The 21,423-nt window shown below is 42.3% G+C and overlaps 3 protein-coding genes across 6 annotated transcripts in view; 1 reads left to right on the forward strand and 2 right to left on the reverse strand.

Moving 5' to 3' along the window:
• Positions 1-1,302, forward strand: part of gdpd5b (glycerophosphodiester phosphodiesterase domain containing 5b) — a 37,405-nt gene extending 36,103 nt beyond the window's left edge. For 2 of the 4 annotated variants that reach the window (XR_014597896.1, XR_014597897.1), the window contains one exon: positions 49-333. Coding sequence is in view for 2 of the 4 variants with exons in the window: in XM_084020331.1 (XP_083876457.1) it covers positions 49-134 (86 nt within the window). In the remaining 2 variants the exon portion in view is untranslated. Of the gene's footprint in view, positions 1-48 lie in introns of all 4 variants that reach the window. The other 2 variants (XM_084020331.1, XM_084020332.1) reach the window with 2 other exon arrangements.
• hspa13 (heat shock protein 70 family, member 13) lies at positions 466-5,450 on the reverse strand. The gene is made up of 5 exons (XM_084020339.1): positions 5,313-5,450; positions 4,858-5,198; positions 4,508-4,721; positions 4,229-4,396; positions 466-4,028 (listed from the first exon to the last, which is right to left on the reverse strand). Exons 1-5 carry the CDS (start codon positions 5,335-5,337, stop codon positions 3,460-3,462), a joined length of 1,317 nt encoding a protein of 438 aa, XP_083876465.1. The 5' UTR covers positions 5,338-5,450; the 3' UTR covers positions 466-3,459.
• A 445-nt stretch (positions 5,451-5,895) lies between these two features.
• samsn1a (SAM domain, SH3 domain and nuclear localisation signals 1a) lies at positions 5,896-20,858 on the reverse strand. Its single transcript, XM_084020330.1, has 15 exons — positions 20,718-20,858; positions 19,070-19,249; positions 18,708-18,754; positions 17,911-17,951; positions 17,554-17,640; positions 16,925-17,019; positions 15,419-15,533; positions 14,328-14,749; positions 11,288-11,368; positions 10,978-11,106; positions 10,194-10,311; positions 9,851-10,002; positions 9,547-9,759; positions 9,024-9,168; positions 5,896-7,190 (listed from the first exon to the last, which is right to left on the reverse strand). Exons 1-15 carry the CDS (start codon positions 20,739-20,741, stop codon positions 7,036-7,038), a joined length of 2,004 nt encoding a protein of 667 aa, XP_083876456.1. The 5' UTR covers positions 20,742-20,858; the 3' UTR covers positions 5,896-7,035.
• Positions 20,859-21,423: the final 565 nt, after the last annotated feature.

The raw sequence follows: 21,423 nt of genomic DNA on the forward strand, positions 1-21,423 counted from the left end.
TATAGTGCCATGACTCTTTTTTTTCCTTTATCCTTTGGCGCCCTCCAGAGGTGGGTAATGGAGTCGGCAGTGCTGAGGAGCTGTACGCAGACAATGGCTATGACTACTACACCAATGAGGGCATTAGCCAGTGATTGGGACTTGTCTGTCTGTGTGAATACGCTAAAGCAAGACGGAGACGACAACTCTGTGTTTACATCATTCCTGTTCAAGTTCAGTGTGAAGCCTGATCTGCTCATCTGTCCTCCTAATTAACTGCTGTATCTGGTGGAGAACAGCCACCCAGTTGCTTTGTGTACATTCTGTAAATAGTTTGTGTTTTGCTTGTCAGACATACTGTATGTTACACTGGACTACACGCACTTTTTATTAATGGAAATCGCCAAATCTGTGGCCTCCTCTCTCGCATCTAAATGTCCGAGAGGCTACCAACTCCTGCTTCTTTTAAAGATACAATTCCAGATCTTATTTTATTTTAAGCTAATTTTCCAAAGCAGTTTGTTTTTAAACCACTGTACATGATCTTCTTCTCTTAGCAGATGCATTTGTTTAATGAGGCTTTTGGCGAGGCTTAATTGCAGCATGAGATTAATTGCTAACAGTTCATTGTGCTCTTGCTTTCCGTCGGCACGCCACCGTGCCGTGTTTCATAATAATAGTAGTAGTATTAATATTTATATTTAAAGAGAAAAAAAAAAAAAAACACAAACAAGCTGTTTACAGAAGTCCTGCCTTCTCCTCCAAGTGAAATATTCACATGTAAGATCATTTTTGATAGACTGAATGCTCCCCCTCCCCCGCCTCAGTTTTGACCAGTGCATGTAATGATGATATCCACTGATGTATACGAGCTGTGCTCCCAGTGCACCAGAGCTGGTGAAAATGGTTTGGGGGGTTGAAATTATGTGCTGTCTTATTGTGGTTAACGTGAATGTGTTTTTGGATTTTTTTTTTTTTTTAAACAGTGTATTGTGTGTACTCTGGCTGGGTATATATTTTTTACCCCGTGTGCAGTGCTATGTTGAGTGCGTTATTGTACATAAAAGGTGAGATGCTCCCGCCAACTAAACACGGCATTTGACCGAAGTGACAGTGATGAATAATAATTTCAGTAGCAATAGCAAGGTCACTTCCTACACAGCCTTACGAGTCTGTGGTATTTTAGTGTTGGCGGACAACATGCATGGAAGTGTTGGTTGCTGCTGTTAAAGGTGAATGAGAACTGGGTGCTAAATGTGAAAATTAAGGTCTAAGCTAATGGGAGGGACGCTACAGGTAGCACAACGGGCAGCACAGGGTCAAGAAATGGATTGCCTTTTGTGTTTTATTTGGGTATTTCTGTGCCTCAGAAGTAAACATTAAAAAACATATTCTAATACAGGAGTCTTGTGTGTTTTGTTCCGTTTATTTTAGTTGCGTCACTGCATTGTACCAGAGTGAACGTTGGTTTTGCAATCCTTCTTGTTCAGATTATGAACATGATCAGATTATGAATTGCCATTTCAAGGAGAAGAGTTTACAAAAACAACTTTAGTAGAGAAATGAGCTAAAGTGACAGAAACATAGTTGGTATACTAATTAGGCTGTGACATCTCCATTCACACACGTATCGGTATGTGAAGGTTCAAATTCTAAATATAATCTGAAATTTCTATTGTTCTTTTAGTCTTATTCATAGAATCAAAGTTAAAAACCTTAAATGTTGAGACTGAAAATGAGTGAAGCATCATCCCCAACACCTGAAGGATGTTGATACATGAAGAACTTTGTGTTTGTTGCCTAGCAGGCTCAAAATAAAAGAGGAAGTTGAGAAATTGCACTTTAATTTGCTTAAATGCAGGTCATAACCGTTTAACTTGACAATGTTTAGGTGACAAAGAGTAAGACATGTCATATAAAAATAGATCCTAGTCTCATAAATGTTTTTTTTCCCAATTTCAACAGGGGCCTCATATGTACTTAATCTTCAGTAAAGACTCGATAATATCAGTTTTCTCAGTTCAACAAGAAAAAAATTTGAAAAAGTAGATCAAATCAATACAGGTAAGCAGGAATGACAGGTGGCAAATGAGTAATACCTTAACTTTAAAGGAATATAGTCAACAATGTGTTATATTGGACCATCAAAACCTCAGAGTTCTGTGTTTTATGTTTTACAAAGACAATGGAAGTCATCTTTCATAGTGGATATACAATAACCAGCCTGTTGTCCACCAGAGTAAGAGCAGGTGAAGCATATTTTCTTCACACTAAATTATTTAAACAAATCCGACGGCCACAAACCATCCATGAGGTCCATGGAACATCCGAAACGTGACAGTAACACATTTCTCAGTATCAAATACACAAGGCACCAGTAAGCAATGATTTGGTCCTACTGCAGGACTACCAAGGGTCACCTTCTCTCAGGCTCCTGCTTACCGCTGATATGCAGCGCAAATATCCAAGTCACTGCCATTTTAAATAAAGCACGCAATATTGCACAAACACTGTAAAGTTGGCCAACAAGAGGAAGTCCTCAAAGTGCAGCACTGAGCGCGACTCCTCATTCACTCTCCGAGCTAAATAATGCCATCTGTATCTCATTCAAAGGGGGGGGGACGGTGCTAATGATCTAAGATTTTACAGTCCTTAGTGAACATTAAGGCTTTCTCCAACATGCACCGTCATCTATTAGTAGAAGACGTTTTCTTTTTAATGAGGTGAGCAGTCAATGTGTTCAAAAGGAATTGTGCACGACTACATCTTTACCCCGAGATCTCTCTTTGTCCCAAACACTTCTACTGGACATAAAATCCTCCTCGCCCTGTGAAGCATTACAGGGAAGCGGCGTCTGAAGTGTAGAGGTGAGGTGAACCAGCTAGTGGTTCTGTTTCAAACAATATAGCAGCTTTCTGAACAGCCACACGCATACTGTGTGTCAACGCTTGATGAAAGGAGAACACAATTAAAGGCCTGCCAAACATATATACTCAAACACACACAGCCACATAGTTCATGGGAAATAAATAAATAAATAGCTGAAGATATACTGGCTACTCTGTGAGTCCTTTGAAAAATGTTGTTCCCTGAATTGAACACCATTAAAGTATCTACCAACAATAAGCAACATCTATGAAGCCCAATGTATCGGCGGATGCACGAGAGGCTTCTTGTTCACATTTCATCAGCATCAGTTATTTCTGCACGACAAAAGCAGCTGCGACTCTAAAAGTGACCGGGGACTATCTGTCGAAGAGGAATGTTATGTTTCAAAAATATCATCGCATATTTTTCCTCCGCCGTCACTTTTCACAAACGAGAAAGCATCATGAGCTTTAAACCCTGAGTATCTTCTAAGTGTCATTTGTTGGTCATTTTTCTCAGATTTTATGCAATTAAGAGAAGCGTGGAAGCATGAAACAGTCTCTAAAGCATCACTTTTATCTTCATAAATAATCTTGATAGAGATTATAGAGATTAGCTGAAGTTCGTCTTGCGCAGGTGTCTGTTGGGGATTTCGATCGCGCTCACTTGTAAAGGCCAGGAGCCGCCCATGATGCCAGCTTGAATGGCTACGCCTGTAACCACAGCCAGGTCAGGGTCTACCGAGGTGTTGGGCTCCTTCCCAAAGTACTCGCTGATCAGCCTCCTGATCCGCGGTATCCTGGTGGACCCTCCCACCAGTACAATCTCATCCACGTCCTCCTTCTCCAGGTGGCCCTCAACTAACACGGTCTTAACGGGGGCCAGGATCTTCTGGAAAAGGTCCTCGTTGAGCTCCTCAAACAGCTCGCGAGTGATCAGAGCCTGTAAGAGGACCGGAGCCGGTGGCGGCTCAGAGCTGTCGTGGGTATGAAGGTGCAGGGGCACACTGATGGTGACACTGGGTTGGAGGGTGAGGTTGAGCTTGGCGGCTTCCACAACCTGTCGGAGACGGTGGATGTCCTCTTTGAGGGTGGGCGGGACGCCGAACTCCTGCTGGGCTCGCTCTATGGTGTACTGGAGCAACCTCTGGCTAAAGTCTTGACCCCCCAGCTTGTTATTACCTGCCGGAAAACAACACGTTCCATTTAAGATCAGACCGCCATTCCTCCAGCAACAACACCTCTAGTTTAAAATAAATAAATAAACCAGATTGAATTATATTTAAAAAAAGGTGGGAAATTAACTGCACATCAAAAACGTAAAGCTCCTTTCACAGAAAACACTCTCTACTTGTCGTCACTGACGCAGTGAAACGCATTACCTGCCATGGCTCTGGTGAGGAACATGCCTCCCTGTTTGTTGAGCAGAGAAACATCCAGCGTTCCTCCCCCGAGGTCGACCACCAGCACGTTGAACACATCCACCTTGTGCAGGCCGTAGGCCATGGCTGCAGCTGTGGGCTCATTGATCACACGCAGGACCTCCAGGCCTGCAGGACAAAGGAAATAATGTACACTTACATGCCTGTCACATTACCAATGCAGTGCCGCTTTGTCAAATCCCCTACTAATATCCAACTTCAACGAATGCCAGCACTGACCAGCGAGGTTGGCGGCCCTGACTGTGTAGTTCCTCTGTCTCTCATCAAACTCCGCGGGCACCGATATGACAGCTTTCTGGATGGGCACGTTGAGATGTCGCTCGGCCATCTTCTTCAACTTCAGCAGCAGCCTGGAGCCGATGAACTCTGGGCTCACGGCGAAGGTACGGTTGGTGGAGATCAGGAACTCTGCACTTCCATTGTTGTTTATCACCTGAAAGAGTCGCAAAGATACTGCGAGTGAGGATGGATAACAGGCAACGCGTATGGTTGAATATCAGAAACCACTCATTCTGCAATAACGGGCTTAGACGTCCACGGTCAGCTAAGACAACCCCGACATGACGCACCTTAAACGGGTACCGAGCACTCTCCTGCTCAAGGACTTCCGGGTCAAATATCTTCCCGATGAACCTCTTGGCGTCGTAGATGGTGTTTTGGGGGCTGCTGTCGGCCAGCTCCACGGCTTCGTGTCCGGACAGCACCGCGGTGGTCGTGAAGGAGACGGCGCTGGGGATGCTCTTCCTCCCCTCTTCGTCCGCTATCACCTCCACATCCCCGACGCCCGGGTGGAAGACGCCGACGGAGCAAAAGGTGGTGCCCAGGTCGAGGCCGATCACTTTCGGTTTGGGGGGCGGCAGGTACTGCTGGCCCAGGTAGCCCGCCAGGAACAGGGCCAGGATCACCGAACCTGTGGCACGGCGACAGCACGCGTATTACAGGTGGCAACAAACCATGCTAGCTCGTGTGTTAGCGTCCAGTAACCGCTTATTTACCGAAAAAACACAACTGTCATTCAACTTACCAATCATGGAAATCTCCCCGGACATTGTCACACACTTACAAGGTCACCCGCTGCTTATAATTCACTAAAAGCCCGTCAAATTGTCCAAGTAGCCGGCGAGCGTTGGTCCTTCTCGCTGCTTTGACAACTGGATGAGGTTTTCAGACTTCCAACAAAATACACGTCAACATTGCGTTGCTCCTTGTGCATGCTGGGTAATGTAGTTTGAAATATTAAGGACCCAATCGTTATCGCGATCGATGTTACTACAGTTCCCATGAACGCTTGCGACCTGCAACGTAACATGAAAGTATCGTGACGTTTCCGCGTTCTTAGCCAATCAGGCAGAGCGACGCAGCTACGATTGATACAATTAAAAATGTAAAAGAATGAAAACCCAGATGTTAAAATAAAATATCAAAGTGAAATTGTATTAAAAAAAAAAATGAAAATATATAGAAATATAATAAATACATTTAATGCGACACATTCTCACACATTTCTACATTATTCATTAATTTACATTTGTGGCTGTTTCGGTCTCAAACCCTGTATAGAAGGCATTGTAACCATAGGTGAAATAAATAATTCAGACTGACAAAAATCATATTTAATTGTATTTAATTTATTTTATTTACAAAAAGTTGTGAAAACAGCTAACCTTCACATGAGTTCATACACAGGCTCTCTCTCACGCACTCATTCAAACATACACATTCAGAAAATAACGTGTGTTCCTGTACAGTATACATTAGAGGCAAGGTTTGAATTTGCATCGTTCAAACCCAGCGGACACTACATTTCAAAAACGTCCCTTCGTCAACATCGCTTAATTCATATGAAGAAAATACTCAATGTTGAATAATTGAGATTAGACTTGATGAGAAAGGTCAGAAATGATGCACATGTGATAAATAAAGGCTTTATATGGAAGAAAGAAAACATTGAATGATTTAGAATGTAATAAATATAAATGGCATTTAATCAATGAAATGCCACTTTTTCAACAATATCATATAAAGAAATAAAGATGTACAGCTTGATTATTATTTAACTACTGTATAAAGCAAGAGTCTCTGTTTAGCTGTCTTTCTGTCTGTCTTTTTAAGTCCTGCATGTTGTCTTCATCAGACCTTCACGGACCACGGCTATAGTTCATTTTTGCCGTTGGATGCTGGATACCTTACATTGATAGTGGATATTAATGTTGCTGGATATATACATTCCTGGAGTCAACAAAAGCAGACAGCCAACTGGAATCAGAATTGAACCAGTGTGTATTTCACCAGTTTGACTGTGAGTAGCCCACGACTTGGGTGTGTTTTTCCCTCCTGAGTAAAGACTGTATTTTCTTGATGTTTGACTTGATACTGACACACATTACCATCGGCAAAATACCTTCTGCTAATTAAATACGTTTTACTTCATAACTTGGTTGTAAAGTTTCATCATGTTTCTAACACTTGGTGTTTTTCTGGGGCAGATTTACTGATTTTGGGTCTCGGGAAAAAAAAGCTGCAAGCACCAAAACCACAGGCCAAAATTCAACCTGTTCTGTCCAGAATATTGCTTGTTTCTTCTTCCTCTTCCCACTTTTAGAAAGCGTTTTACATTTGACAAGCTTGAGGCGAGCTGGCTATAGTAAGGAATAGTAACATGACATTTTCAGAAAGAGATCACTGTCGAAAAACCCTCCGTCATACGAATATACCCAACACTGAATACCACGGGTCAAGAGATCCCATTAGGAGTCCACAGCGTTTGCGAGCTGCTCCGTGTCCTCCTTGCTGTCTGAACATTCAGATGGGATGAAGCAGCCTGAGTCTCTTGGACAGTCGCTGTCTTCTTCCTGTAGACTGTGGGAGGATATGTGCTCCTCCTCATCCCTGACATCATCACCTGCAGCCACAAGAAAAAAAAAGAACTGAAATAAATATCACAATATTACAAGATTCTGTTTCCAACCACATTAAAAAAGATAAAATAATCTGTGCAATGTGCTTCAATCAGTGTATTTCGACCCCATATTTAAATACGTAAGGCTGATTCATAAATCCCCTGAAACCATGGCGACGTGCTGTTGACTGACTGCAAGTGTGATGACCCAAATACTGAAAAAACTTCTGCAGGTGTGACCCAGCGTCTTCTTTTAGATGCAACCCGTCAAAATGTTATGTTCTCTCTGTCTATTGGTTTTCACTCCCACAGAGTAAAAAAAATATTCCTCCATTCTTTAATATTTCTACTCCACTGATGGAAGTTACTAATCCTTCTGTCCAGGTTTGCCAAACCACTAACCTAATGGAGTTCAGCTTGATTAAATTACTGGAATCTCATGCGAGTCAACAAGCTCTGTGGGGTCACGCCGCCGCCATCTGTTGAGTCACGCTGGCGCTCAAACAGGAAAATCACGATGACCTTTAATTCGCCTCATCTACAGCTGTGACAAAAGACGAACAGACTGAACATAACTGGCCAGTGGTTGTCTTTTCTTGGTATTGGAAAGGTGTTTTGTTTTCATTCACGCAGTGGAAATCAGCCTTCTGCTTCAAGACACCAGATTACAGGAACACCGTCTGCCCCACTAAGCACTTTCTGTCTGAGTAACAGGAAATCACCGATAAGCCTCTCGCAAATGCCTCCGCTTTCACACCAAATACATTTTTTTTTATTCTCCAGCAGAAACCATTTTAACATAGAACAAAGTACTTCAGAAAGACGATGTTCTTATTAATGTATTTACTTCGGCGTCTCTTGCTGTTTGAATGTCACTAAAGTCGCTGAAGCTTTTTGTATAATTACTATTGTTGAAATGATTCCAGTTTGGTAGTTGGGAGCTTTTGAAGACCATGTATTGTTTACTTTGTGAAGCTGCAGGCCTGGTGTTGTCAGGTACTTGTGATGAGCTCTGTTTGAGATCAACATTTAGTTGTGTGGCTGCTTTGGGTGAGGGGGTCACCATGCTTCAACATTCCTATGGTTTCACTTTACTGCAAATTCTTTGCATCAAGGCTTTATTTTTTAATCTAGCAAATATTTAATAAGAAGTACAATCATATATATTTCCTTATTATTTGATTTGCTTGTTTTACTGGAAATAAGCACTATATGACAATAACAAAGTGAAAGGATAACATTTTGAATTTTGGTTGGTTTACACTGACTTCAGGTCAGTTGAAAATTATTTTCTGGTGAAGAAAAGTCTGGACCTTTGTAACCCAGAATGTAATATGGTGGTTAAATGCTCTAAATTAGCTTAGTTTTGATAGATAATATTATTGCATGTAATTTAAGCAATGAAAATCTTCTATCAAGCCACCAATTGGTTGTTCCGTTTTATTTTCTCTTTTCAATAATTATTTTTGCTCCGTAATAAAGCAAATGTATTTTTTATCCAACTACTCAATCGAAGGAATAATCTGTAGAAAACTTGATTACTACAATAATTGATAGCATCAGCCCTAGACTGATTACTTCACGATTCCTTCTCTTATAGCAGCGATTCTCATCAGTAAATTGCTGCCCTGGATGGGCCTGCGGTTGCTGCTTGAGTGGTGGATTTTTTGGATTTAAGATGGTTGGAGGTTTGGGTCGCTGGTCACATGGGTGGACTTTTTTGATCACCGTTTTAAAGTGAGGCCACTTGTGAACAGATTTAAATTGCCAGAATGTGAGACATTGTCATTGTTGGTAAAACCAAAAGTGTTGGTCGTCGCTCCGTTTGTTGCTAACCTGTGTAGCGGAATTCAGCGGCAGCAAGAAGCTTTTGTCTGTGCTCGGGGTCTTTGACGTTCAGCTCTATCAGGTGTTTCTCCTGCAGGTGCAACAGGTCCTCCACCGTCTGGTAGCCATTCAGCAGCAAGGCAGAGGCGTACTCCTGCAACAACAGAGGTGGCTTCATTACAATCAACCCACACAGTGAACTGGAGTCAAAAAAACAGTGGAGTGCACGTTCATCTTTCATCTCTCCTCCCCCACACGTTTCACATCATATGTGGCAAAAAGGTGGCATTAAGCTATGGAACCGCTTGAATTGGAGACCACAGGCACATGATAATATATACAGAACATATTTGCGGTCGAGTTATGAAAAGAATAGCAACATTTACTCTAACTTTGGGATTTTTTTTGTTCAGTGGAGTTCTTACTCATCAAGGAAGATGGCAAACAGAAATGTCCACTCGTTCCTGTGTTTGCCTACCCTGTTATGACCTTTACTGTCTGAAAACCCTCTGACTTGTAACCCGGTCCTCACCTCCAGATCCAGCCGCTCCAGCAGCTCCAGCAGCGTTTTCGGTCGAGGTCTTTTGCACAACTTCTGTTGTCTGATCTTAGGAGCTTCCTCCTCTTCCTCTTTCTCCACCAAAACGTCAACGTAGATGAACTTGAAGTTGCCCACTTTGTTGTTTAGCATGCCTGTCCAGATGCCCATCGGAGGCTTGCTGATGATGCTGATGACGTCACCGACCTAGGAAAGAATGACAGTGAATGTGATGATGAAGATATGCGAAAGAACACACTACATAATCACCGTAGGGCAAACCCGCGTCGTGTCTCACCTTGAGTTTGAGGGAGTCTGTGTCATACGGGCTGGGAACGAAGTCCGTGTGGACACGAGCTCTGCAGCAGAAGGGTCCCTGATAGGAGCCGTCCTCCTCCAGCCTCAGACTGTCTCTCTGACTGGAACCATTGGACTCACTGGTCACACCGCCTGAACCCACAAAGACAAAACAACACAGTATGACTACGCCGTTGTGTTCATCTAATAACACTTCATTGTTCTGGTTAATTCATGCATCAGCTGACTTCCAAAGCTCCTTTGTTTTAGGAGGGATTAGTTATATAACCACACACATGTATTATCATTATTATTATTATTATGCAGTAGGTGCAGATGCTTACTAGAGGAGCTCTGACCACTGTAAAGGCTCTCCAAGGAGTTGCTTGCATTTGCCACGTTTTTCTCAGCTGCAGGGCCACTTTCTGTCTCTGCGTCTGGGTCTTTGTCCGTGTCATCACCCTGCGACGAAAAGAAAATACTTATATAAACTGGTTTTATTTGACAGACATGTCTCAGAATACAGACGTATGCAGTATGACCCTCAATGTGTCCAAACTCCAGTCGACTTATCGAGTCAATCTGAAAGCGAAAAACAACAAGGCGAGGGAAGCAGAGCGTTTCGGGTAGAGGATGTAGGTTGTGAAAGTTACCGAGCAACAAGTCTTTTCATCTTTATCTCTCATCAGTGTTAATAGATGGATCAAAACACAAAAACTGCAAGAAGGTGTTTTTCAGTGCAGGACAGAGCGAAGTGCGTCATTTGAATATTGCCATCAACAGCGTCACATTTGAGGATGTGGCTTTCTTGGAGATGAGAGCGATAAAACTCTTGAGAAAAACAGCACAGGTTTGCTGTAATTGAGGTGGTTTGTCTGCGAGTCTGGACTTTACGTGATGTCAAGGTCGAGGTGTCAAGTTTTGGATTTTTTTTGGATCATTCGTGCTCCCAAATTGTTGATTGATGTACATTAAATAGTCAACTGTACCCTTGAATTACTAATTTATACGCTTAAATGAACGAAAGCTGTGATCCTTGATAGTTATTAAATAAAAGTGGTGCGTGTGTGTGTGTTTGTGTGTGTGTGTGTGTGTGTGTGTGTGTGTGTGTGTATTTTCCAGACTCACCATCTCCTCTGCAAAAGCCTTGGAATGCTTTTTGCCCATTTTTCTGCGCATGGTCAGTGAAATTGCCTTCATCTTCTTTCCAAGTCCAGCTGATTTGTTTGGGTCCAAAGTCTCATATTCTTCTGGGAGCTGTGAAAAGATTGTTTGTTAAGTACATAACATACAGTAGTGGGATGCTTAAGAACTAGGATTTTCTCCAGAATTAACCTCTTTCTTAATACAAAACACCTCAGAGCACCACAGCTGCACATGCGTACGAAATGGCAAAATCCTTAAGAAAATCTAATTTTTTTATTAAAAATCCACAAACCGTAGTTGTCCCATTTTCCTCTGCTTTGGCTGGTGTCGAGTTGTGTCTGAGAGCGTCGAACCTGCCGAAGCTGGTGGAGCGCTGTGGGGAGGATTAAAAGTCAGAGACGAAGGATGTCATAGACAGAAAACTGACAGGGTTTGGGTAGCAAGGTTTAACAACATTACATAACATCAAGTCATTGCACTTGGGGGTCCTTGTCCAGGTTCCAGGTTGTCTCAAGGCTCAAAAACCTCCTGCATCTAAGACCCAAGTGGATTTTACTGATGAAAAATAGCTTTCCAGTGGTCTTTATCTACATTATATTCTGCCTCTTAAAGCAAGTGTGATGTGGGTTTATGCTTGTAAAATATGTGGTACTTTGATGGTCATGTATAACATCGTGAAGCATGTCAGTGTTAATAAGTAAATGAACATCACCTCACATAACCAGCGCCATCTACTCATAGTAGCTTTGCTCTGGCTCAGTTTTAATTCTTTTTCAGTTTTCTCTCCAATTTTTCATAAAACTAAAAGTCATTATAATCCGTCCCGACTCTCCCCATCATCTCCAAAAATAATTATATAAATGAGTAATCCCTGGAAATCCTGGTTAAATATGAGCCCCATACTCCTAGACAGCCCTTCATGCATTGATTTTACTCAGCTTCACTCATATTCAACTCCCGAATTTCTATTTTGTGTGTGTGTTATTGCATTATTTGTATTTTACTGCCATTGTTGTTTGTGTTTTTTACATTAAAAATCGATTCACTTGGAAAACACAGTGTTTGTATTTAGAAAAACCTTCGGTCAACTACTCTTTTGGTGTTAAAAAATATCTTTACATTCTTCAAAATAGAACTTTAGCATTTTACATTTTTAGACATTATAATTCTGCTCCAACTCTGTTTTTGAAGTGACTATCAAAAGTGACATCTGAGCATCTTCACATCCAATACATTCATATATCTCCCCTGATCGGCTCCTACAGTTTGGTCCTATGTTCTTCAGAGTTTCACCTACCTTTGGCTTGCTGCCCTTTGCTTTGTCTGACACATTGGAAGCTGCCCTCTGTAACATTTTCTCCTGTTTTAAGGTTATTGTCAGATCTCAGTCCTTGCTCTTCTCTTGTCTTTACCCCACTCTGCTGACAGCGAAGTGTTAACTAACGCTGTGGCCGGCTGACCCACTTCCTTTCAACACACAGGATGTGATGCAATTGACACCGTATCTCTCGTGGCAGTATCGCTTTGAAAGGGAAAAACAGAAGTGCTTGGGTTTGCATTTTGTTGCCGGCTAAACGAAAACATTAAGAGCCTCTTCCAGGAACAGCCGTCTTGAGGTTTTTATAATCGTGGTATTTTTTTTTTGTTTTTTTTTTGTCATATGTTGTGAGACTTCCTGTAGAGGATGCTCAATCAAATGACCAGTGAGGCATAAGTTGCCAGGGTTGTGCCATCTACTTGAACAAGATTGCATTATAATTATTCTATAAAACTTAACAGTAAAAGCTGTATTTTGGATTTAAAAGGATAAAGGACATTTTAAAAAGTTTGATATTCCTAAAAACGTTTCTTTAAATGGGGAACTTTAAATGGGTTTTGGAAAATGACGCTGGAGTAATGACACTTACACCGTCATTTCTTAATGCGGGGTGAATCTTTTTGAGGAAGTGCTGCTTAGTGACAGAGGAACAGCTGAAAGTGGCAACTCGGTTGTGTCAAAACACTTTCCGGTCTGTCTCTGCTCTCAATATGGACGTTTATTTTATGGCTTAGAAACAAACGAAAACGAGATGCTTCGTCGGGAGATTTTTGCGGTTTTGACAAGAGTTTAAAATCACTAAATGACTAAATACTAAATACTTGTAACCATGAAGAACGTGGCCTCGCCGGTGATTCTTGAGAGGCAGTTTGATCCACAGGATCCCGCAACATCACTGATGTTGCCATGTTGGGATTTACAGCTGTGTTTACATTGTGGGGGATTTCAATCAGTTGTAGAAAAGGGAATTCTACAGAAAAAAAAACATTACCTAATCCCACTGCTTGCAATCAACCGTAAACTCCTGTCAATCCAGATTAAGGCTTCTAATCTTTCAGAGACTCTTGACTCCCCGTGGAGACCGTTGTTCATCTGAAGAGTTCAAAATGAGATATCCCCAGTGTTAAAAAGTCACCTGATCCTTGTTGAGTGTTTTAAAGCTGTTATTTTAAAGCAGGGTCATCTGGAGTATCAGTTTGATTTGTTTTAAATGGTTTCAAAATGACCTGGCGTAGGGGATAGAACTGGGTCTGCATCACATTCGCGGTATGTTAGCATTATAGTATAATGTGTGAAAGTTTGGCAATGTTTAGGATCTCATCGCACGATAAAATGTCCTTGGATATCTGACTGACCGTGAGTTACAAGCTACAGGTTCAAAGTGGGGAGTTGAACTCGTAGCTTATACACATCAGCTACCCTTAAGAGGCTTCATGTCCAATATAATGACATTTCCACCCCTAAGAACCAAAGACACTATAGATCCATAGGGGTTTTGTAATCTCTACACCGGCTCATCCTTTTCATCTTAGACTATTTTCTCCCAAGTCATGTTAAGCTTGAACTGCTTTGTGTCACACAGGGCGCACACCGCACGTGCTCACTGGGAATCAGCAGAGGTCTTATGCTCTGGGACATGTCCAGTGCATGCAAAGTCACCAACCTGTAAGGTCAATCTCCACCATTTGGTGGAATTAGCGCTGCGTGACCGTAGAACTTGCTGTATTGAGCAGCAGCCGACTGCAAGAATCCCAATGGGAGTGTCACAGATTGATTTTCAAGTGAATCGTCAACTGAATGTGTCCTGCAGATGGCCTCACGACACACACCTGCCACTGGGTCTGTGGTGTGTTAGAGGTTGAATTATTATAACCAGATCAGTTTCATATTGTGGGGCCTTTCAGCGTCCTAAAGATATTCATGCAACCACATCGGCATGTGGGGCATAAAACGGCAGGACAAGTTAAGGCTACTCTAGGCTTCATAGTGAATAATGTCTTACACAGAAACTTACATTTGGTTCTGATAGTTCCACGTCTGTGATCGATCGCGGCACCTTTGGGGGAATCTGGGGTTTACAGTCCCATTTCAAGCTGTCGTTCTGGGCCTTTGCCTGCTGCTGTCCATCGTCCCACTCCTTCCCAGGGGGGATGGGGAAGTCATGGGAGTACACGCGATACTCCGTGAGCGGCCTGCGGCAGGTATGCTGGATGGTCCCCCAGGTGGGACTGCCGTCACCCGGGTTGCTCCAGCGCTGGTGGGTGGGCGTCGCTCCACCGGGGAGGATGGCCATGTCCGCGCATCGACCCGGGGTGGTGTTTTCCTGAGCGGGGAGGGTGGATGACTTGCCCAGGTAGGGCTTCCGGTCTGACCTGTATGGCACGTCCAGATAGTGGGGTCCCATGGGTGGGCTCATAGCGGGTGGTGGGGAGTGCACTGAGAGAGGAGAAAGAGAGAGAGAGAGAAAAACATATCTAATTGAAAAACTGACCTTTCACAACTTTCTCAGTTGGCGAAATGTCAAGGATGTTGATATCAGACTTCTGCTTCGTGTTGAGTTGTTGCTGCAGCAAAGCCCTTCATTACAGCAACACAGAGTTATTCATGCGTGTGCTCTCCTCACTGTCGTAACACCGCCACAAAACAAACTCGGCAGACACATGGAGTCACGCAAACTAATATTCATGTCTCCTTAAACATTTACTTCACAAAGAGACGTTTGCACCGGAAACCGCTTTGCTAGATCGAAGCAGCACCAGAAAGAGAGCAGGGGGGAAACATGAAGATGGCGTTTTGTAACTCGTATGTGCAGTTTGAACGGATGTTTGATGTAAAGCAGCCCTTTGTGTCCCTATGAGCCTACTGTAGGGACACAACACCTACACTGAACGTGTTGCAACACTTAAAAGCAGAAATATAGTTCAGAATTCATCAGAGCATAAAAGTCATGAACTAGAGTTGCATGGGTCGGTTCCTGTACTGTAAGCACAAGTCTAGTTTAGTCACAGCTTAGTCATACAGGCGCTAGAAAGGTTAGGAAAGGACAGTTTAATATGGGGAGCAGAGAGAGCCTCCTCCGGCTTTTGTTCTAAAAAGTTGTCTCACCTGTGGCGTTGTGATTTTTCTTTGAACCCTCTTTCCCACTCTTTCCAGTTGGTTTCTTTCCCGCCTTTTGGTTTCTTTTGACAGCAGTTTTAGACTCGCCATTGGCATGGAAGGTCTGGAGAGATGAGACAAACAGCACACATACATTTCAGAATGTGCTTAAATGTGACACCCCTTCTGATTGCTCAGTAAAACATTCTTAAATGGTTGAATCCTGTTGACTTCTGTGAATCTCTCCTCCTCTAGCGTTACCGTGAGGTTGACATTTTTGTCTTTTAGTGAAATATCTCAACGCCTGTTAAATGGAGATCATATTCACTACAAGTCTTTTGTTTTCCATCTAAACTTAGATTTACCAGTAGGCCTACTTTGGTTTATGACCAAATACCCACGCAGAGACAGCATGGCTGTATACCTTTATACTATTTTTGTATTTTTTTTATTTTGGTGCTTATTTAAGAAAAGGGTAGACACAATACCTTCTACCAAATCCCATTTGGGTCATTGGTCTTTTTTAGCAGCACATTTGTGGGTCACTGAGAGCTGCTGCTGATCCACTACTGGCAAGCTCTGTTTTGTTTGCTCTCACTATGATGGGCATTACTCGGAATGGACACCGGGTGATCTGGCATGAGGCCACACACACACACACACACACGCACACACACACGCACACGCACACGCACACACAGACGCACAGAGAGTCCTCTTCTTTTTTTCACATCCCTCTGTCTTTGGACCATCTGCACTATTAAACCCCAATCAGCATTTGCGCTAAACGATCGGGCCATTTGACCCAGCAGGTGTCATCTTGAAACTCCTAAGTTGAAACAAATCGGCCTGGCGTGATGTGGTCCACAATAACAAGCACATCTTAGGAACTGGTTCAAATGAATGCTGCTCAAACTTCAAATAGGCGCATGATTTTATTTTGTATAACATCAACAACAGCGGTGCAGAAATATAAAGGAGGTTGAGGGTAGTTTAAAGTTCCAATGTCGTAAAAAGTGTGATTATCATGTATTTTTTATTGTTATTGTAAAGCAGTTAAGTGCTGTATAAATTCTGTGAAAAACACTCAAGCTATATACATTGATTGTGGCACCATATTCAGAGACAACGAGACGTCAGGATTTCTGTGAGTTTGTGATGTCACAACTATACAATATTTTAACCATTTCAAAGTTTTAAGCATAAGCCCACTAAATGGATTCCAGTTTATTTGTATTTAAAAAAATTTTATCAGCAGACAGAAATTGAACATGGACCCAACCTGTTGCTTAGCAACGCAATTCAGTTGTAACACGCAAAAGCATGTACAGAAAATCCAAAATACAATTGTAAATGAGCACAATGTTTCTTTAACTGAAGGACAAAAGGTTGTTGAGCTGTTCTTTGTGGTTGCTGGCCTCAAACCGACTCTCCACTTGGTTCTTAATTATCTCTAACCCACACCCATGCCGTGGAGCTGTGTGGGAAGACTGCAGTGAAGCTTTTTTTTCTTACCTGACTTGAAGGCGGTTTCTCTTTCTTCTTTGTGCCAGAATGATGAGCTCCTTTTCCTTCTTTGGTTTCTGATCTGTGTTTGGTCTTCGTCATCTCTAGAGGGACACACAATTACAATATGTATGATCAGGTAGGTCAAATCAATGGACAACAAAAATATAGAACCCCTAACAAGAGGTTACACAGGAAGCGGATCTATTCATGCATTTATCTACGTCTCAGGCTTAAAGGAAATGTTCACAATAGACAGTAGTCAGGTGACTTTAAGAACATTGAAACAGGTTCTGCTTGCTTTTATCATTACTTCTGATCATACTGGACTTTAAAAGGTTGTTTCCCAGGAAAACTCCACAGTTCTCCTTTTGTGCTAGTGTATTTCTGTTTATTTGAATCCCACATAGAGACTTTGGCAGTCTGTTCATCAAATCAAGTGGATACCTTCCATAAAAGTCCTCTTGTGCATCATCAACAAGCACTGCTTTGCAACATGATTCAATACTCAATAGGTTGGGCTACAATTTTGGTGGTGGATTGATTTGAAAACTCGGCCCGTGTCTTCAGACGTCACGCTGAGTTCCCAAATGAACGTTGGCATGCAGATGAGCTTAACCTATTTATTTCCTATTTACCTTCATTGTGATTGTTGGCGATGTGGACTAAATCTTCTCGGCTCTTGGCGGGCTGCCAAACTGCAGAATTACAGCCGGGGTTATCTGCTGTGAAGGGAGACAAATCAACGTTGAGGATTTTGAATGAAAGGTCAGGGGGAAGCCACAGAGACAAATGAAATTGTTTTCTGAGTCACAGACAGGCTGCCTTGTAGGTTGTTAGACGTTTTCATCTAACAGTATTTTCTTAGCAGTGTTTAAAAATCTATTTTACTGTAGTTTAAGGGGAATACGTGTTGGTCATTATGTTCAGTTACACTTAAACAGTGACAAGCTAGCTAGCTTTAACAAAACACAAAGTACATTGTTTGTACTCACCCAGTGTTTCGTTATCTGATGCAGATTTAGAGATATGTGTTCTGAAAGTAAAATTGACAAAGACATATAATGTTATAATGTTAATAGTAATAATGTTAATGTTATAATGTACAGTCAGCTAACGCAACAACAAAATATGGCAAAGACTGAGGCAAAAATGCTGACCATAGCACATAGCTCACACGACTAAAAGATTGATATTGTGGCTTCTTTCAAAGTAGAGAAGTAAAGGTGTTGAGGCGACTGGGCCACTCTAAGTAGGTGGGTCTTGAATCCGCTTAGTCCAACTAGCCCAAAGCTATAATCTGCCTTCTGCTTTCCCAACACTCTGTCTGCATCTCAAAAAAAAACATCCACTACTAATCGAACGAAATAATACACAGTATACAAAGCTTTTTTTGTTTTTTTCAATTGCATCTAATGGGTTGCCAATCCTTCCTCTTAAGACGCAGCATTGTATTTGACCAAAAAAACAAACAGATAAGGATGAGGAGAGGAGCAGCGCTGAAGAACTCGTCTGCTCTGCTACGAGAAGGATTTACAGTATTAACCATCAGTGAAAATAAACAGGGATTCTTTAAAGCCATATTATTACTTTCAGCCCTTTCACTTGCAGGGCAGATTTTCTCTGCAGCACACATGCCCAACAAAACAGACAGAAACATGCACGGATTACAATGGGTTTCTTTGATACATTGCCTTACATTTGGATGACATATATAAATATATATTTTTTTAAACTAGATTTTGCAGTGCCATGTCAGCATGTTTATTGTGCCTAGCCCTGGTGAGCTCACCTTCTTTTCTTCTTATTAGAGTTGGTCCCTTGCGTCTGAGGCATCTCCTGAAAGAAAACAAAGCATTTTCAGTCAGATCTTAACGATCTGTACAAAATATGCAATTTTTCCACTGCATTCAAATTGATAAAGGCATCATTCATATTTATTTTCCACAGCAAGCTTGAATAAAAAAAAAAACATCTGAATTGTCTGCCTTCAGCAGCAGCTGTCAGCTGGCTCCGTCATTTCATAATCAGCTTTGTTTCATAGTTACAGTCTGGCGGGTGGGAGTCCATAAGTCCCAATTCCTCTGAGAAGTGACCCCATACAATCTGGTCGTGATTGTTCACGTGGCTCCACGAAGGATGCTTCCCTCTCACCATAGAAATGGATCTCCCAGAGCCTCGCCATTTGGTGTTGTCATCCAGCAGGACGGCTGGGCTGCAGGAGCGGCTGCAGGCGCGGCTGCAGGCGCGGCTGGAGGAGCGGCTGGGGATGGGCGGTGGTGGGCCATCGCTGGAGCTCTGCACCGCCTCATACAGGCTGTCCATGGACCCCTCCTGTTGCCATGTGGACAGACGGACAGACAGACAGACAGCTGTTTGACACTTGGACTTTGGCAGTAGGCTTGATTTATGAATAGAGTCCATCTGTCCTGTTGTTGCTGAAGCACATAGTGTGCACATATCAAGCAGGATTCCTAGGATACACACTTTAAATCAAGGGGGAGGAAATGTCACGCAGCTGTAAAGCACACGCATGATTTTAATGTTTAAACAATGGTTGTTTGCAGAACCTAAAACCGAGAAAACCTCAAGAAATGTGCGAGACAGCCCGCGTAAATGTTTGTGACGTAAACCGACACAAAGCATCACAGTTAGGGTTATAGGCTCTTACATGGCTGGAGGGATGTGCTGCTCCAAAGCTCTTTTAAATGTGCTTGTCAAGCATGGATGTAGCGGAGGATTGAAATTCCTCAGCACAGATTTCAGCGTGGATTAAAATGTCTTTGGATTCCTTCTAGGAACGTATAACCAATTTCTCTCTTTTATGTAGGATCTCTTTACTGGACAGTTTTCAGGGGGAACAGTGGAGGGCATTTTGGGTTGCATTCTAAAATCAGCATTTTTAAGTCTGAACTATGTGTGAGAAATGCTCACATTTGTACACTTATACACATGGGGGCCTTTATTTTCTTCACTGCATATATTTTAACACGCATTTCCAGTTGCTGTCATGTGTAGAATTGTGGATGGAATCTTGAATCTTATAACAACATTATTTCATAATCCCTTTAGACAATTTTCATGTAACTTGTCTCTATAGGTGTATGTTTATCACCTGAGGTGGAACGACAGCAACAGAGAGGACAGTCACAGTGCGATCGCAGTTCAAGCCTCTGTTTACTGTAGCAAGATGTTAGATATTAATCCTGATTATTGGTCAGCGTGATCCCCAACATCTGTCCAAAGAGAATAGCCGGTATACTTGCCCTTGTGCCCACGTGCAGCACAGCAGCTGCAGCAGCATCTTGAGGGACCATGTGTGCGGGTGATGCGTGTGAGCGTTCACTTATCAATATTTTCTCCTCTGGCATCATGAACGTGTCAACTAATGCACAAACTGCAGCATGAAAGTACATAAATGTAGTACTATTGCATTATATATGGTAAATGTGTGGAAAAAATAACAGAGCAGATTCCTTGAGAGAAGTGTCTTTGCATTGTATGAGAGATTAGATTGTGGGAGCCATTCAATATCAGATATTTCTAATGATTTAACAGTCAATGATCTGACAACAGCAACAAACAGTGAGAGTCTCACGTTCGAGTTACAGTTGGCATCATGTGTAACTTATTTAGAGACTGAAACACTGTTATAACACTATATCTCAGCATTAAATAGCTTACACAGCATGCTATGATTTACAGAATATAACGTATACTGCTTGGGGCCCAACTCAAAGATATTTCTTTCCCCTCAGCTACTCACACACACAGTGTTATGCAGAAATGAAAAGTCTCTTACCAGCGAAAAGCAGAAAAGGTTCATGTTGGCTGAGCGGTCTCCTGTTTGTGCTGGTGCGTCTGATGGAGGTGCAACGGCGAGCTGAGTGACAGCCACAGGCTAAGAGACACAACAGCTCAGCGTGAGCCCAGCCCGGGTCGCCTGCTGTCTTCTCAGATTAATACCACAGTGAAATCCCTGCACTAATCCAATAGATGGACCACCATTACTCTACCAGCTAAAGCACAAGTCACTCTTGACAACAGGCCCTCCATTGGTGGAGCAACAGTGTGTGTCTTTGTTTTTTTTTGTAGCAGGGGAGCTTTGTCCAGCAGCCATGATCTTTTTTAACCTTAACTTGGTGGTGAGTATAAGTCCCACACACACACACACACACACACACACACACACACACACACACACACACACACACACACACACACACACATATGTTATAGTATATTAGTATATTACATATAATATACTATTTGCTGAAAAGTAACCAGTGTATGTCTGCTAACTTTCCCCTCCAGCCCAAATTCATCAAATAGTAAGTCATTTAACGTGCAATAACAATAACAACATCATTTTTGTGCCATTTGATGCCACAGCTGTACTGACAGCAGTGCAACCAGAAGATCAGTGTTACTTTTCAAGTTTCAGTTTCATAAGTGATGTGTTCTGTGTATCTAATCGCAGCAATTTGATAGTAACGACGTAGCATTAA

Source organism: Eutrigla gurnardus, assembly GCF_963514095.1.
Source record: "Eutrigla gurnardus genome assembly, chromosome: 10".
NCBI lineage: Eukaryota > Metazoa > Chordata > Actinopteri > Perciformes > Triglidae > Eutrigla > Eutrigla gurnardus.

What these genes read in the sequence shown, in the direction of transcription:
- hspa13 (XM_084020339.1), bottom strand. Translation starts at nt 5,337, where the DNA reads ATGTCCGGGGAGATTTCCATGATTG. An exon ending in GTGCTCGGTACCCGTTTAAG is followed by an intron (nt 4,722 to 4,857) that starts GTGCGTCATGTC and finishes CGACTCTTTCAG; the next exon opens with GTGATAAACAACAATGGAAG. An exon ending in CCTCACCAGAGCCATGGCAG is followed by an intron (nt 4,029 to 4,228) that starts GTAATGCGTTTC and finishes GTTTTCCGGCAG; the next exon opens with GTAATAACAAGCTGGGGGGT.
- samsn1a (XM_084020330.1), bottom strand. Translation starts at nt 20,741, where the DNA reads ATGAACCTTTTCTGCTTTTCGCTG. An exon ending in CGCCAACAATCACAATGAAG is followed by an intron (nt 17,020 to 17,553) that starts GTAAATAGGAAA and finishes GTGTCCCTCTAG; the next exon opens with AGATGACGAAGACCAAACAC. An exon ending in CGCTGAATTCCGCTACACAG is followed by an intron (nt 7,191 to 9,023) that starts GTTAGCAACAAA and finishes TTGTGGCTGCAG; the next exon opens with GTGATGATGTCAGGGATGAG.